We start from the raw sequence: 14693 nt of genomic DNA on the forward strand, positions 1-14693 counted from the left end.
GTTCTTTCTACATACAACTGAAGCGTTTTCTTTTTTTTTGTCTGTTAGGCTGAAATAAAACAAGAGATAGAGGATGCAGAAGCTGAAAGGCAGACGCAAAAAGATTAGCTAACCGACAGAGGAATTCAAGCAGAGTAACTTGATTAAAAAGGAGAATCAGAGAAACTTGACATTTTACAAAACTCAATTTGAGCTGTCCAGACGTGGCCCTGAGCATCTGTGGACAGAGGAAATGGACGAAGGCAGAAAGTTATGTTATGGAGCTCAGAATGGACCGGGGAAAAAAAAGAAAACTTTATGCTACACCCAATTTTTATTCACGTTTTTCCTTCCCATTTGGGACCAGGTGTCTTTTGATAAAATATGACAGGTTAAGACCTCTAATTAGAACAACATAGCTGAGATACCTCCTGCTGGTAGATAATCACTATTGGAGTCACTCAATGGGAGATTGGGAATAAAAAGACCCAAAGAATTTAAGATATATGTTGTATAATTTTGAGAATAAGACTGATCTGTCAGACTACCTGCTAATTTGGACCTGTTAAAGTAAGCTTAGTAGTTAATTACCTGTATAGTCTGACAGGCATGGCTACCATTATTTGTGAGAATGGCAGAAACAGCCTGCAGGATTTTGCCTGTATCTCCCCAAGCCACCACAAGGCTGAAAAGGCATGCACAAGACAGAGCGGTGATGTCCTGTCCAGTTGGGTCGTTGGGCCCTGTGCTCCGGACCGTGGTCTCTAACAGCAGCTGAAAAAGAGACTCTGAAAACAAAACGAAATAAAAAATTGTGGAGGACTTAGATATTTGGAAAGTAAAATAGAACAATAAGTAATAATTGATATTATAGATAGACAAGTGCAAGTAGAAGTTTACCTAACACATCAGGCGGCTCCGTCTGAAAACCCTCTGGCTGTTGTCCCTGCAGCATGTCCAACAAAGCCTGCAGGCTGCGCAGGCACAGTAATGGGTGAGAGAACCGAGTCTCTTTAATCAGCTCAAAAACCCCGCACAGGCCAATGCCGATGATCTGCATTTGAGGAAGGAAACAGGTTTGTGTAAAGGGTCAGTGAGGAAAGATATTGGACATTTTGCCAACACAAAATGTTTTTCTTTCTACATATTTTAATTCGAAGAGCAGATTAATACAGGATTGGAATCCTGCTCTGCTCAACATCCTACAGCATGCATAGTGACTAGGGTCAGCTTAAATATCCAATTAGTACATTGAATGTCAGCGGCGATTGAATGTTTACATATGTGGAAGAGTTTGGCCCAGAAACAGATGTCCTTTCCCATCTTTTTTTAAACCAGGCTTGTTAGACAACCAAGACCTCTTCTACTCATACTAAAAAGTAAACTTTACTGCATAAAAGTCCAATTAAAAAAATGACAAAATGAACAGATTTAACAATAACTTCTGGATTCATTTTAAAAACCTATTTCAAGGATTGTTTTCTCAACACATTCATGTTGTTAGCATTGCCAACACATATTTGCAACATATAGCTCGTCATCAACAGTTACGACACGATGGAATTAAAACTAAATCCTAAAAAGCTTTGCATCATCAAAGACTTTGGCTCAGAGATTACATAAAATCCATAGTGAAACAATCTACATTGCTGTGGAATATTTCCATAGTAAACACTGCTTCAGTAACAGTTTTAACTATACAGTGGGTCAGACTCTGGAGAAAAAGCCAAAACAAATAAAACAAACTTTTTTTTTTAAAGTTTGATACTATATTGTTTTGAAAGATTAAAACATTAAGTTATATTTCTAACCCAATTTCCACAAATGAAAAACATCTTTTTACTTATTTTATCTGTTGTCAGTGCACGACACCTGTCAAGCACCGAGCCTATTTTTAACCACCAGTGAATAATTGGCAGATAACTGTGTAGACAGTTTGCTTGAGAGACTAAGTTTACCATCTTATTGGCCCTGCAATAGCTGTAAACAAACATTAAACACCCTTAGTGTCCAAACAGCTGCTCTATTCCTGACTTCTGATAACTGCATAAAAACAAAAACAAGATCGCCTCCAGCAATGTTGTTTCACATAAGGAAATATTCCATCTTGTTACAGTAAATGGCAGTGGTTAGGTAATTACCCGGGCACAAGGGTCATAATTTAATTACGCCACTGCCATGGCAACATGTCAAAAGTCCACAGGCTGACTCTGTTCTAAATCAAGGCGAAAAGTTGTTGCCCAAACAATTCTCAATGATTAAATGGTATTCCTGGTAATACCAACAAAATCACAAAGTTAACTGATAAAAAAAAAAAAAAAGAAAAAAGTAAGAGCAATTAGAGCCATCAAAAGCTCATCAAAACTACAATTGCCTCTGCCAAGACACAAAGCAATGACACCACTTCAAAAATGCCACAAACAAACAAACCAAAAAAAAATACTCCTCCTTGGTTCACACCTTTGGCAGCTTCACCGCCGGCTCACGGTACTCTTCCTCCTCCTCGCTGTCCGAGTCGCCGCTCTGCACCGAAGTTCTGGAGGCCAGAGCCAGGGAGGCCTCTTTCTGCTGCCAGTCCAGAACACAGTGTCGCACATTGCAGTAGACATTAAACGCAGACGGGTTACTGTGTAGTTTGATGTCTGGCACAAAAAGAGCTCCATCTAGACTCTCGGCCTGTGGAAATAAAAAACAAACAACAAAGATCTATAAATACTTTACTTGGTCACTATGTTCTCAATTAGTGCATTCACGAGTACATAATCACTGAAAGGAAACAAACAAAAAATAAAAATAAAACATTTCCACGACGGTAATTAAATGGAAATCCCAACTTTTATTCTCGTTTCTTCATTGCTGAAAGAAGCGATGAATTCCTCCTCCAAATCAAACATATTGGCAACTCTTTATTTGATGAGGTGTTCATAAAACTGACATGACACTGTCAAAAACATGAAGGAGTCTTAATGAATGACTATGACAGTTATCATGAAGAGTCATTTGGTAAATAATGACACTTTTAATGCAAAGTTGCTCTAAAAGTTGCATTGAAAGTCCATTAAAAGTGCTGTCTTTGCAGCGTTTACAACATGACGCTTTATTGCAAATTTGGCACTTTTTAACGCACTTTCAATGCAACTTTTAGAGCAACTTTGCATCAAAAGTGTCATTACTTACCAAATGACAGGTTATGATAAAAGTCAGATACTCATAAAGACTCCTTCAGGTTCATAACAGATGTTATGTCATGTCTATGACAGCATTGTGTCAGTCTTCTGCACACCCCGTCAAATAAAATACAAACATATTTTTCAACTTACATTTTGAAAATAGACATGCAAGAAATCTTAAATCTAAGGTAAACTTTATGTATGATCTCTGACTACAAAACATCTGTATGTCTAAAATTTGCACATGCAGTAAATAATAACTTTTTTTAAATTATCCAGCAGTAAAACCTCACAAACCTGCACATTTGAGAAAAATCCAGGATATAGCTGGAATAAATGTATTCATTTGGTAAGAGTCCATCATAACTGATGTAACTGTTTAAAGATGGAAAAATATTAGCAAATTTGACATTTAAATATCTCACAATCAATAAACTGTGCCAATTAAAGTTGAACTACTAACTGTAGCAAAGTTGAGTGAGGACCAATGTTTGTCTTGCCACTGCAAACAGTAATGAGGGTGAACTTAAAAAAAAGGAAAAAAAAAAGGTCATTAAAAGGCTAATTTAAGGCTTTGTGTAAATATTTGCCAAGGGTGCCAATAATTTGCTGAAGGCCCGGAACATAGATCTGTTACTATCAGAAAGGATCACACTGGTCCAGTGCAATCACAGTGAAAAGCTCATTTTTTATGCTCTTTTACAAACAGTAAGGTATGATAGGCTGTACAGAATTTGGCATTGTGACATATATTGTTCATTGAGCAACAGATTGTGTGTGAGTCACCGCAGCGTGTGGCCGCAGTCTTTTTGTTTGGCAAGAGCAATGTCATCTTAAAAAAGGCTAAAGGGACAGGAGGGAATATAGCACCATAGTTTAACCAAATTAAACAAAGAAGATCATTTTGCCTGTTTACGGGAGTATTGTCAGTAGTACCCTTTTACTGCTACTAGTGAATGGTGTTCCAGAAGTAAACAGCCAATACTATAACTTATTTTCCTATAATAAGAAAAATAAAAGATTTAGAAATCAGCTACAGAAGAAATGATAAGGTGTAAAATTTAGACTGGAGAGCTTTTTTCCAAGAAATGGTAGAAATGGTGGTATAGATCATTTAGTTTAGTGCTGAAAAAAAAAATCAAAAATGGTATACATGGGACCTTGAGAGGTAAAAACTCCTGGCCACAAAAAAAGATCAGAAAGTGAGCTTTCACATTTGGCACAAAACATCATAATGATCCAAAACTTTGGAGTGGAATTTTTAAAAGGTGTGAGTCAAGCAACAAAATTGCATCTGGAAAGTAAAAGGAAGCAGATGGGGAAGAGGAAAAAAAACATGGTGACATTAATGTGACAATGTTGAATGTCTGTGCTGGTTCAGGACCTGGACAAGTTGTCATAATGGACTGAATCAGAAATTCTGGTTTCTGCCAAAAATCCAAGAGGTTCTGAAATGGTCTAGTCAAAGTCAGGACTATAAACAGATGAAACAGGTCGTTCTTGCTTCAAAACCCATAGTCTCCCCCATTTAAAACCAAATCTGCAAAGAGTTGACCCAAATGCCAACCCAGTAATGCTTTGAACATTACTTATTTCCCAAAAACACTTAATATATTTAAAATTTATAGCATTTTATATAGATGACAAAAGTTGATGTTTCAGCAAATATCTTCTGAAATGGACATCAAGGAGCTCAACGTAACCACTCTCCTCCATTACTGAGCTTTTACAATACGAGGAGTTTTTTTATATTCTGTTTTATTGATTTTACTCTCTCAATGTAAATGAGGAGGGCAGCCCACCTGGGAAAATTTGGATTCAAATAACTATTCAAATTAAAGGTTTTCAATAATCACTATGATCAGACAAACTGCAGCTGACTGAAAAACTCGATAAACAATTTAACTAATTGCTGACTGCTTTCCCAGTCCCACTAGGAGAAGTATTTTAACCACAGTCCTGAGGCGAGCTCTGAAGAACTGCATCGATCCACACAGGATCTCTCGCAACTGCTGTGCTTCTGGCATCGTGATCGCAGGAGGTGAGGTCATCTATTGAGGTGGAAAGGATCGTTTATTATCAACTGAAACCTGCAAGGAGGAGAACGCTGGCTCCACACTCCCCAAACAGTGCCGTCAGCTGATCCTTCGCCACGTTAGTGGCGTAACCTTTGTGACTCAGGCTGTACAGCGTTCGCGTAACAGAATTAAAGTGTAGAGATATTCAGAGCCAGCAAACTAAATCATGTCAAACTTGTGCAACAGAGAAAATAAAGTGCAATTTTTTCATTATTTTCTACATGCAAAGGGAGCGTTTCAAAGGGTTATTACGCAGAAGCTCCATGCAGATTTGTGAGTTTGATCAAGTTCACAGGAGCAGCACTCATTAGTGAGAACAATTAACTGTTTAAACATGCCAAAGAATAGCCATCCATTCTATCTGAAAGCACACAAGAAAACGAAGATGCCATTATGCAACATGCAAATCAAAACGGCACACTCATGGGTTTCTTCTCACTACGCTAAAGTACAAAGCATGACTCCAGCAAGCTGCTCAGAGGGTTTCTGTGTGCTCCACACTGCTGTGCACTTAAAAGTTTTACAAAGGCATTGCCAGACATCCAACGGCACACTTTGTCGAGGGAGTATTTTAAACTAATAGAAAATTGAAAACAGAGGGGGTGCAAGCCAACATGGTAAGCTGAAATCAAATTACACAACAGGCTATTTCATGAGGAAAACGTGCGAAATCAAATCAAATGCATCGGTTCATGCTTATATCAAGAAGTCCAGGTGTCCTGTTTCTATTTTTAATACTTGTTTTGAAGTAAGAAAGGAAGAAGTTCTTAATTTGTGCTGCCGTGTTGATGAAAAGCAACACAGCTGGATGGGTCAAAGCTAGCGATGAGTCGATTGTTGCAATAATTGTCGACTAATTTAATGATTGATTAATCGTAAACAGGTGTAAGCACACTTAAAGACATGCAATTTGCTTATGGAATAACATAATCAGAGAAGTAACAAAGCAAAATCATAAAAAGATATATATCCTTTACTACAAATAATCAAGCATTTTAGGCAAAATGTTTTTGTTTTTTTTTATCCTTATTTGGATGTTTTAATGTATTTCTAATTATTGTATGAAAAGGCTGAAGCTGTGAAATGAAAAATTTGTAGAAAGTGCCAATTTTTATCTGATTAATCAACTAATTGTCAAAATAATTGATAGAATAATTAATTGCTAAAACTATTGTTAGATGTAGCCCTAGTAAAAACTGGACTCCAATATCTTAGAGTAATTAATACAGTTACTATCAATGCAGTTATTAAAGAAATTGGAATATAAATCCAAGCAGTTATGTCAGTTAATTTCTGATAGCATCTTTGCACTCCTTTGCAAATGCAATTCTGCATACGCTAATGCTGAAATGACAACTGCAACTAGATCGATATCACACTTGTAAAACTGTCGCTGTGTTTGTGAAAGCCCAAGTCCTTCTTGGTTTGTTCCAAAATATTATCAAAATCTTGTTCTTTTTAATTCAACGTTGTGTATTGTCTCTCCTCTCATGCTCAATGTATCTTTACATCACTATTTCAATACAATTCATTGAGAAAATTCTGGTAAAAAGCAATTCAATAATACCTTATGGTGCTCACATAAACCATGTCAGTTTTTTAACCTTTAAGCTCAAGTCTGTGCTTCTCAAGTAGCGTTACACTTTCTAGCTTCACTCAAAAAAAAAAACAAAAAAAAACCACGTCATTTTCAGAATGTTCAATATCACTTCTACTCTTGTTGAACCATTTCAAGGAAAGACCTTTTTGCCTACAGTGCAGAAAAACAGATTGCTTCTTCTTTCCAAGGATCTGCTCTATATATAACTGGCTGAAAGCTGAATCTCTTTAAATATTAAGTGCCACAAGTTAGAAAAGAAATTTACTGTAATGTTCGAGTCTGCATCAAATGATGCTAAACGATGGATGGAGATCACATCAACACATTAAAATATCTGTGTACATGACAAGAGACATCATATCCATGTCACTAACACACCAATTATGGCTTTGAGGAAATAAACCACATAAGAATCTCAAGTATCAGAGCAGAGTCCTGACTAGGAACCGGAGATAATCATGATGCTTTGCAGTATTTATATCAATTTTTTTGTCTATTATCGGTAAAGTATATAAAATTACTCGGTGGAGTTACCACTGCATGCTGTTGGACAATCACAAACACAGATGCTGCTCTTAAGATATATTACACTCGTTAGCAAATCGGTTACTTCAGCACACAAGCAGTTGCATTTACTGCAACAGCGGAGGCTGAAATAGTTGAAACTGTAAAACTAAAACAATCCCAACCATACCATCATATTCTTGCAGACATTAGGAGTTTTTCCTGATTGCAATCAAACCACTTTTCAAAACAATCATATCCCCCACAGTGTTGTGATGATTCTCAAACCTGGTCTAGATCAAGACTTTTTAATAAGATGGCAACAATTACGCTTCTAAGAGCATCTTATTTTCAATAGAGAAAGTCTACTGCAGTTCCTTGTCTGTCTGTGTGATGTCACCTGCTCTGACCTGTGCTGTCTAAAAAATACTAAAGCAGAACAGACAGCAGCTGAAACCCCAGTCATTTAAATTGTACAATGTTCAAATCAAAAGTGTGAAGCTTACAACGCAGGAGAACCTTTTTTGTATGTTTTGTCCATACACAATAACTTGGTAGCACATTGATCACATTGATTTATGTTGCATATATGTGAATTTTCAATGAGACAGAAAAACAAAGAAAACATCCCAATGTTAGTATGGCATTTTAGCAAACTGCTCTGCATGAAAACATAATCAGCTGGAGAGTATCATGAGTTTATAAACCATATGTAGAGATACAATTAATAAAGTTATGCCAATATATAGTAGCACACTAAATTATTTAATGTCATGATGCAGTAGTATTTCCCCCACCCATCTGAAATTCCAGACGGGGGGAATCTAGATTCCGGTGTTACGTCTATGGCATTCATTTTATTTCCTTAGTATCATAATTACTCTGATCTGAATCTAAGAAAGAAATTCTCATCAGTACATTCCTAGTAATAGGTTCTAGGAAAAAGCTCTAATTCAGAATGTAAACAAACATGTTTAAAGCTCAATATCAATGACCACTTAGCATAAACGTTTGGACTTTCGGGAAACGTATACAAGAAAGAAGCCACCCGAAAAGGGATGTGAAAAATTTCTGTTAATACATTTACAAGATACTTTAGAAAACTTTAAATTTTCTGTTGATAATGACTTCAAGCAAGAAATGCATGATGAGGAAATTGCTTAGCGTACCAAATCATACATGCTACTATTGCAATTCTACACAATTGTGATATGACTTTAACGAAAACAAATCACACATCTGCCTACAAACAAGACGTTACATAATGCTCTTCATAGAAATGACAGGCATGCGTGTTTTTTTTTTCCGTTTTGTTCTCTGCCCTACTTTCATGTTTCAATGCAGCAGCAGAAGAGGAGCTGAAGAAAATTCAAAACACTCTACTGTCTGACTACTCCAGTGTCAGAAGCATGACAGAGCAAGAGTGAGCGTGACAAGTACAAATACGACATGACTACCCAGCGTCCATGTAACAGCAACACACAGTTCTTATGCCTCCTTGATATCCAGCCTCACTTCTCTGCCTGTAAAGGTTGTCGCTTAATTTTAAGAAGCTATCATCTAAAAGGAGTATTTTTACTTGAAGAAAACTTGAAACATTATCCCATTTCAGACATTCTTTTTTTTTTAGAATGGGGCATCATGACATATTTTCTACTCTCTTAAAGAAACAGTGGAAAAGAGAAGATATAACCTTCATTATAATTTATCTCCTTATGAGTTTGAAATAATTTGGGATCAAAACAACACAACGGCATCCTTTTATCCAGGCCTGGATCCTCCTTTGGACGAAGGAGATGGAGGCAGGAAACTGTTGCTGTGGAGATGTGAAACACATTAGGTCGCTTGGCAACAGCCCATCATGCACAAGTCAGAGCCGCTCCCCGAGTGCTCCACATTCAACCTCCCCAACTTCATGTTTGGAGGGGCGACACTGAACCTGACTGAGCTTACAACCAATAGAAAATAATTATACTGGCAAAAAAAAAAAAAAAAAGATCTGCAGAAAACCTGATCTCATCTTTAATCACAGCATCAGTTCAGACACTTCTGAAGAGGATTTATTATGAGATTTATCAAAAAACCTTGTGTGACCTCTACAGATTATGTCACCTCCAATTACCCAGGAGGCTTAACAACAACAACAACAACAACAAAAAACAGTGGAGCTTTGAGCAAAAAACCTCCAGAAAGGAGATATAAAATAGAAAAACAGTGATTTTCTAAGTCAAGTGCAGTATTAAAAAAGCAAAATAGAAGATCTTGTCATCTCTTACCTTTGTTCTTGATTTGACTTTTGACTTGACTTTTTGTCGCCGTTTCAGTTTCTTCTTACTCAAGGCCTTCTTCCCCCTGGAAGTTCACAGAAAACAAAGCGGATAATGTAAAGCATAAACGTTCTATATGCATTTGTTTCTAAATTCTTTTGAACCGAAAAGACATTTGGTACTTAAACCACAAAGGAACTGGAGCTTCATATAATCCAAAAGTGAGTGCCAATGCATGCTTTCCCTTGCAATGCTTCTGTCTTTTAGATTTTCATGGAAATTACGTGCTCAGTTCGCACGTAAGCTCATTTAGACAAAAAGTACTCAAATTTTTTCTTTAGGGGTTGAAAGATTATTTCAATTCTGAGTTATCTGCATCAGCTCCGGTGCAGAAGTTGCAGGCAAGATGAGATTGATTAAACCTGATGGCATGCACAGCATCACTCTACAAAAGGAGTCTGAGACCACACTTTACAGGGGGCAGAAAAGGACAGAGCAGTGGGAGAACATTTGCTGTGTTGCACATTTAACAGATTCAAGCCTTTCTATTTGCGCTGTGGAGCTTTAGCGCGATTAAAAAGATTTTAAAAACCAAGAGAGTACTCTTTAGTGCGACTACTGCTATTTTGTCTCAACTGCTCAAGCACTCAAGCAGCACAAGATCTGGGGAGCTTTGATTTCTTTAGCCGTCTGAATTTTCATGTCTAAATAATCATTTTTCAGTTTTGTTTTTATAAGTTTAACAGACCTTTCTAGGTTTTTGGAGATTGGAAGAGAAATTAGGTTCTTTAAGAACATTCTCCTAACAACTATTCCTCAAACTGGTCAGGTATTTGTCATCAAATATATCCTTCATGACTATTATATCAATGGTAGTTGAATTTAAGGAGTATAAGCACAGGTTGCGTTTTAGTTTTGGCAACAGCCCTGGTGGTCAAAGTATAAGTTTAGCAGACATTTTAAAAACAAATGACTCTGAAACCACCACACTTCATAATAGTAATGGTCATGCAGTTGATGGGTCTTTTCATGACATCTCCCACCTCTTCCTGCGTACTGCTGGCCAGCTGGCTAAAAGAAATACCTCCCCATTGATGACAAAAAGAATAGCCGAGCGGCTTTGAAATACAGCTGCCAGTAAATTTAACAGAAAATCTTTACTCCTCATAACTAACCGACTGTGGTTGTGTGGGTAGTTGTTTTGTAATTGGAAGGTTGTTGGTTCAATTTCCAGCTTCCCCCTGTTGGGAAGCTAGAAAAGCGCTATATAAATTCAGTCTTTATAAGGTATAGCCATATGTCTAGATATCAGGATTAAAATAAAAATAGAGACACATTTTACACTGTGATAAAAGTAACAATAAACATGCTAAATATTTTAAGGAGCATATTAAAATAAATGTATTAATTTGATTAATTTTTCACTTAAATATTTGTTTGAATGCTGTCATAACAGCATTCAAACAACACCTCACCAGTGCTTGTTTAGTGCATGCCTTTCTTTAATTTACAGTCATATTCAATACATTTGAATAAAATAATTCTCAGTGTGTCTCAGTTGTTAAAGATTAAAAGTATCTTTTGAAAACAAAAGTTAGTTGAAACATGCTTTTCATTTCTGTTTTTGAAAATAGCTTCTTTTATTAGCGTAATCTAATATTCAAATTTTAAATGTCATGTTTTCATTCAGTTTGAAGCAGAAAATCATCATGATTAAGAAAAAAAATACAGGTGTTTGACTAATCTACGTGATGTGTTTCATTTGAAGATGGAGTCACTGTAATGGGCTTTTCACTTATTCCAATTTATTGAAAGGGTTTGTATATAAAGATTCAAGAAGATGAGGAACAAAAGGGAAAGCTCTGCATTATGCCACATGTTGAAACAAAAACATGATTTTGGCTTCAATTACAATCCATTAGTCACACCTGCGCTCTGAATGACTGACATTATCCATTAAAAATCTCTCTCTGGCCTTCCATTAAAACCAATATTGAAGTAATATCAGAAACCCACTCATATAAATAACACTAGACAGGAGGACATGTTCATTTATAGATGTTCTTGCACCAACTTCTGAGGATATCAACTACTTATAATAAATAAATATCAATTAAACAATCGTTTCTGACGATTTATTAATTTGTCAGGCTTTATGGTACAAAATCAGAGATTAATTATTTGGTTTCTAATAGATCATCAGATCCTATAACACTAAACAACCTGACTGGAATGACGTAAGTGTATTATGACAGAAAACCAGATGAGTTCATTCTGCTTGCCAACACGTCTTCATCTCGACATGTCTCAAATTGCCATTTGGGTTTGTTTAGATGCGATGTGTGTGTGTTCATAGTTTTGTATCCCCGTTTATTATCGTCACCCTCTTTTCTGAAGAGCTGACATGTTTAGATAGCACAGAAAGGGGCTGATGACAAACGTTTGTTAGCTGGCTAACAGTGACGCTGTTGGGCCTGAAAGCATGTCCACGGCAACAATAAATGACTAAACTGACCAACGCATGTTTGTCAAGCAAAACTGAAAAGATTTATCACATGCTTAATAAGCGAAAAACGTCAAAGATTAGGGATGAGTTAGTTTACGAGGAGCAGGGTGTCACCCTCTGTCCAAAACAAACTGGCAATCTGCTGTAATGACAGCTAACTAGCTAGCTCGTGTGATTAAAAACTGCTTTTATTCCCTACGCAGTAGGACCTGACACTTATATTTAATAATTTATTCTGTTTTGACTCACCGCTTAATTAAAGTCACATAGTCCGGAACACCCGGAATGAAACGTACCCACAGAAAGGTGAAGCAACGTAATGTTAGCTGGGGTTGTACCCCCAAGCTAAGGAAGTCACACAAATTTAGCAAGTAACAAAATGACTCCGCAAGCAAATTATTGTACACACAGCATGTTTGTTTCAATATTAAACACGGAACATTAATTCAAGTCAGACTAATATATATATTTAGTTTAAAACATTCGACTTAGCACCGCGACGAAAGGGTTAAGATTAGCTTGCTGCCGCTAGCCCGGTTAGCCCTTCAACTGACAGAGCAGCACCGCGTATCATTTTCTGTTGACCACTTACCTTCCCTGATTTATCCCCTGCTCTTTATCATTGATGGCGGTGGTATAAATCCGCCTGTATCTTTCCGCAAGGGCTCGTCCTGAGAGTAAAAGCTGGTACCGAGTCCGACAATCCGACTGGGCTCCGAGAGTCGGACAAGAACCCATTCCCGAACCGATGGTGGTGAGATCGGCTCCCGCTCCAGAAATTACCCTGACACCCAGCCCCATGGACGGCGATAGGGAGGGCAAAATTCCCCCTCCACCGGCGGCGGCCGCTGCCGCAGCAGCAGCACACATCATCGTTTAGCAGAACAATGCATATATCACACAGTCAGGTATTATCCAGCCATTAGATGCAATCCTCTCAACGTCAAACCCTCCACATGTCACACCATATGTCCCCCTCCAAGCTGCAAAACTAATTAAAAAAAAAAAACGCCGTAATTAGCATCCAGTGTTCTCGGTTATTACAGACGCAGACTAGGAGTCTTTCTGACGGTGCTGCTACGGGGTTCCGCTGCGCAGTGTCAACACGTCTTTCCCCTCCCGAAGGCAGACCTCCTCAAGCCACGAGAAGAAAACGGAGCAGGATAGTAGAAACGAAAGTCCTCGTGAATAAAAACTGCTGTGTTTCGGTTTCATTCGTTCTTTGAATGTTTCTTGACCCCGAAGAGGCAGCACCCTCAGCAGGGCTGCCATCTTAGCTCCATCATCCCGCCCCTCCCAGGCTCAGCCCTGCGTCGACAGCATGCTGGGATATGAGCTGTGCTTTTATTGATGTGCCTAACAAATTACCGCTCTGTGTAAATAATTCCGTTTTTTTTTTTTTTTTTTTTTTTTTTTTTTTTTTTTTTTTTTTACATGGCCCTGCAAATTATATTATAATTGAGAAGTAAACTTTTCGCAGTTGTGCTCAAAATGAGCAACTCATTTTGATGAAGCTTCAGACCAATATTATAAAACTGGACTGACATCAGATTTCATATTTAAATATAAGATTTTTTTTTAAAGCGTAATCAGACATAAAAATGATGTACAAATGTGGCAAGGTGACCTTGTTTTTCCTTTTGAGTTAGATTTTGATATTGTTTTGGATTGTATATTTTGAAGTCATTTTCTTAGTTTATTTTGGATTAAACGTTTTGTTTTTGCAGGTTTTGATTGGTTGTTGGTCACGTGCCGCATGCGCCCCACGGCAGCAACACAGCTGATCCGCATCTTCATCAAGTTGTTTACAGATCAGGAGGAGTAAAAGGCCATTGGGACTGTGACGGCGTGAAGGAGCGGCAGACGGCTCGGACTGGCTTCAGGCGTTGGCTACAGGAGGGACCGGCCCTGAGGACTGCTAATCTGGTCGCGGCAGAGGAGCGGGCGGCCGGCTAAGGAAGTGGAACTGCTGGGCTGAGAACCGGAGATCAAGCTGGACGTACAGAAGCAGTAAGGACCGTGTTCCCCTGAACGGAGCCGTTGGCTAGCGCTCACTGAGGTCCGTGTGGACTGGAGGATTGTTTGGACCCGGCTGGACGTGTGAGCAGCAGCGGACCGCGCCCCTTCCTCTTCCCCCTGTTGTGGGCCAGTTAAGACTTTTTTTTAATGGACTTGTATAATGATCCTTCTTCAGCAAATGTTTCCTTTTTAACTAGTTGTTTTTAAAATAAATTATTGTATCCCTTTTATCAGTTTGTTGCGCCTCTGTCCACAATCCTGCAGGTTATTTTGTATACAGAAAAATTGAGCCTCTCGGCCTTCACAACTTGGCGCTGTGAGCAGGGCCTGCGGGATAGTGAACAGTGTTTTATTAGACTTTTTTTTTTAAAAAAAAGGGAAAGATGATGATGCCCATTTATCCTGGTGCCCCATGGATTCCTAAATTTGTAGGGCAAATGATGATGTTGAATATAACGAATGGAAGGAGCAAATACAAGGTCTTTTAGATGCAAATGATTTGCCTGAATCGCATAAGGTAAAAATTTTGATTGGTGCCTTGTCTGGGTTGCCCAGACGCCAAATTAATGT

General features: G+C 38.0%; 1 protein-coding gene across 13 annotated transcripts in view; it reads right to left on the reverse strand.

Moving 5' to 3' along the window:
• The window catches only part of mycbp2 (MYC binding protein 2), a 64146-nt gene extending 50743 nt beyond the window's left edge, over positions 1-13403 (reverse strand). For all 13 annotated transcript variants that reach the window (XM_055031770.1, XM_055031778.1, XM_055031766.1 and 10 more), the window contains exons 1-5: positions 12697-13403; positions 9608-9683; positions 2440-2655; positions 880-1033; positions 571-767 (exon numbers count right to left, since the gene is read on the reverse strand). In XM_055031770.1, coding sequence (XP_054887745.1) covers positions 571-767; positions 880-1033; positions 2440-2655; positions 9608-9683; positions 12697-12977 — 924 coding nt within the window. In that variant the 5' untranslated portion in view covers positions 12978-13403. The remainder of the gene's footprint in view (positions 1-570; positions 768-879; positions 1034-2439; positions 2656-9607; positions 9684-12696) is intronic.
• Positions 13404-14693: the final 1290 nt, after the last annotated feature.

This window comes from Poeciliopsis prolifica, unplaced genomic scaffold (assembly GCF_027474105.1).
Source record: "Poeciliopsis prolifica strain line A6 unplaced genomic scaffold, Auburn_PproV2 SCAFFOLD007, whole genome shotgun sequence".
NCBI classification, from domain to species: Eukaryota; Metazoa; Chordata; class Actinopteri; order Cyprinodontiformes; family Poeciliidae; genus Poeciliopsis; species Poeciliopsis prolifica.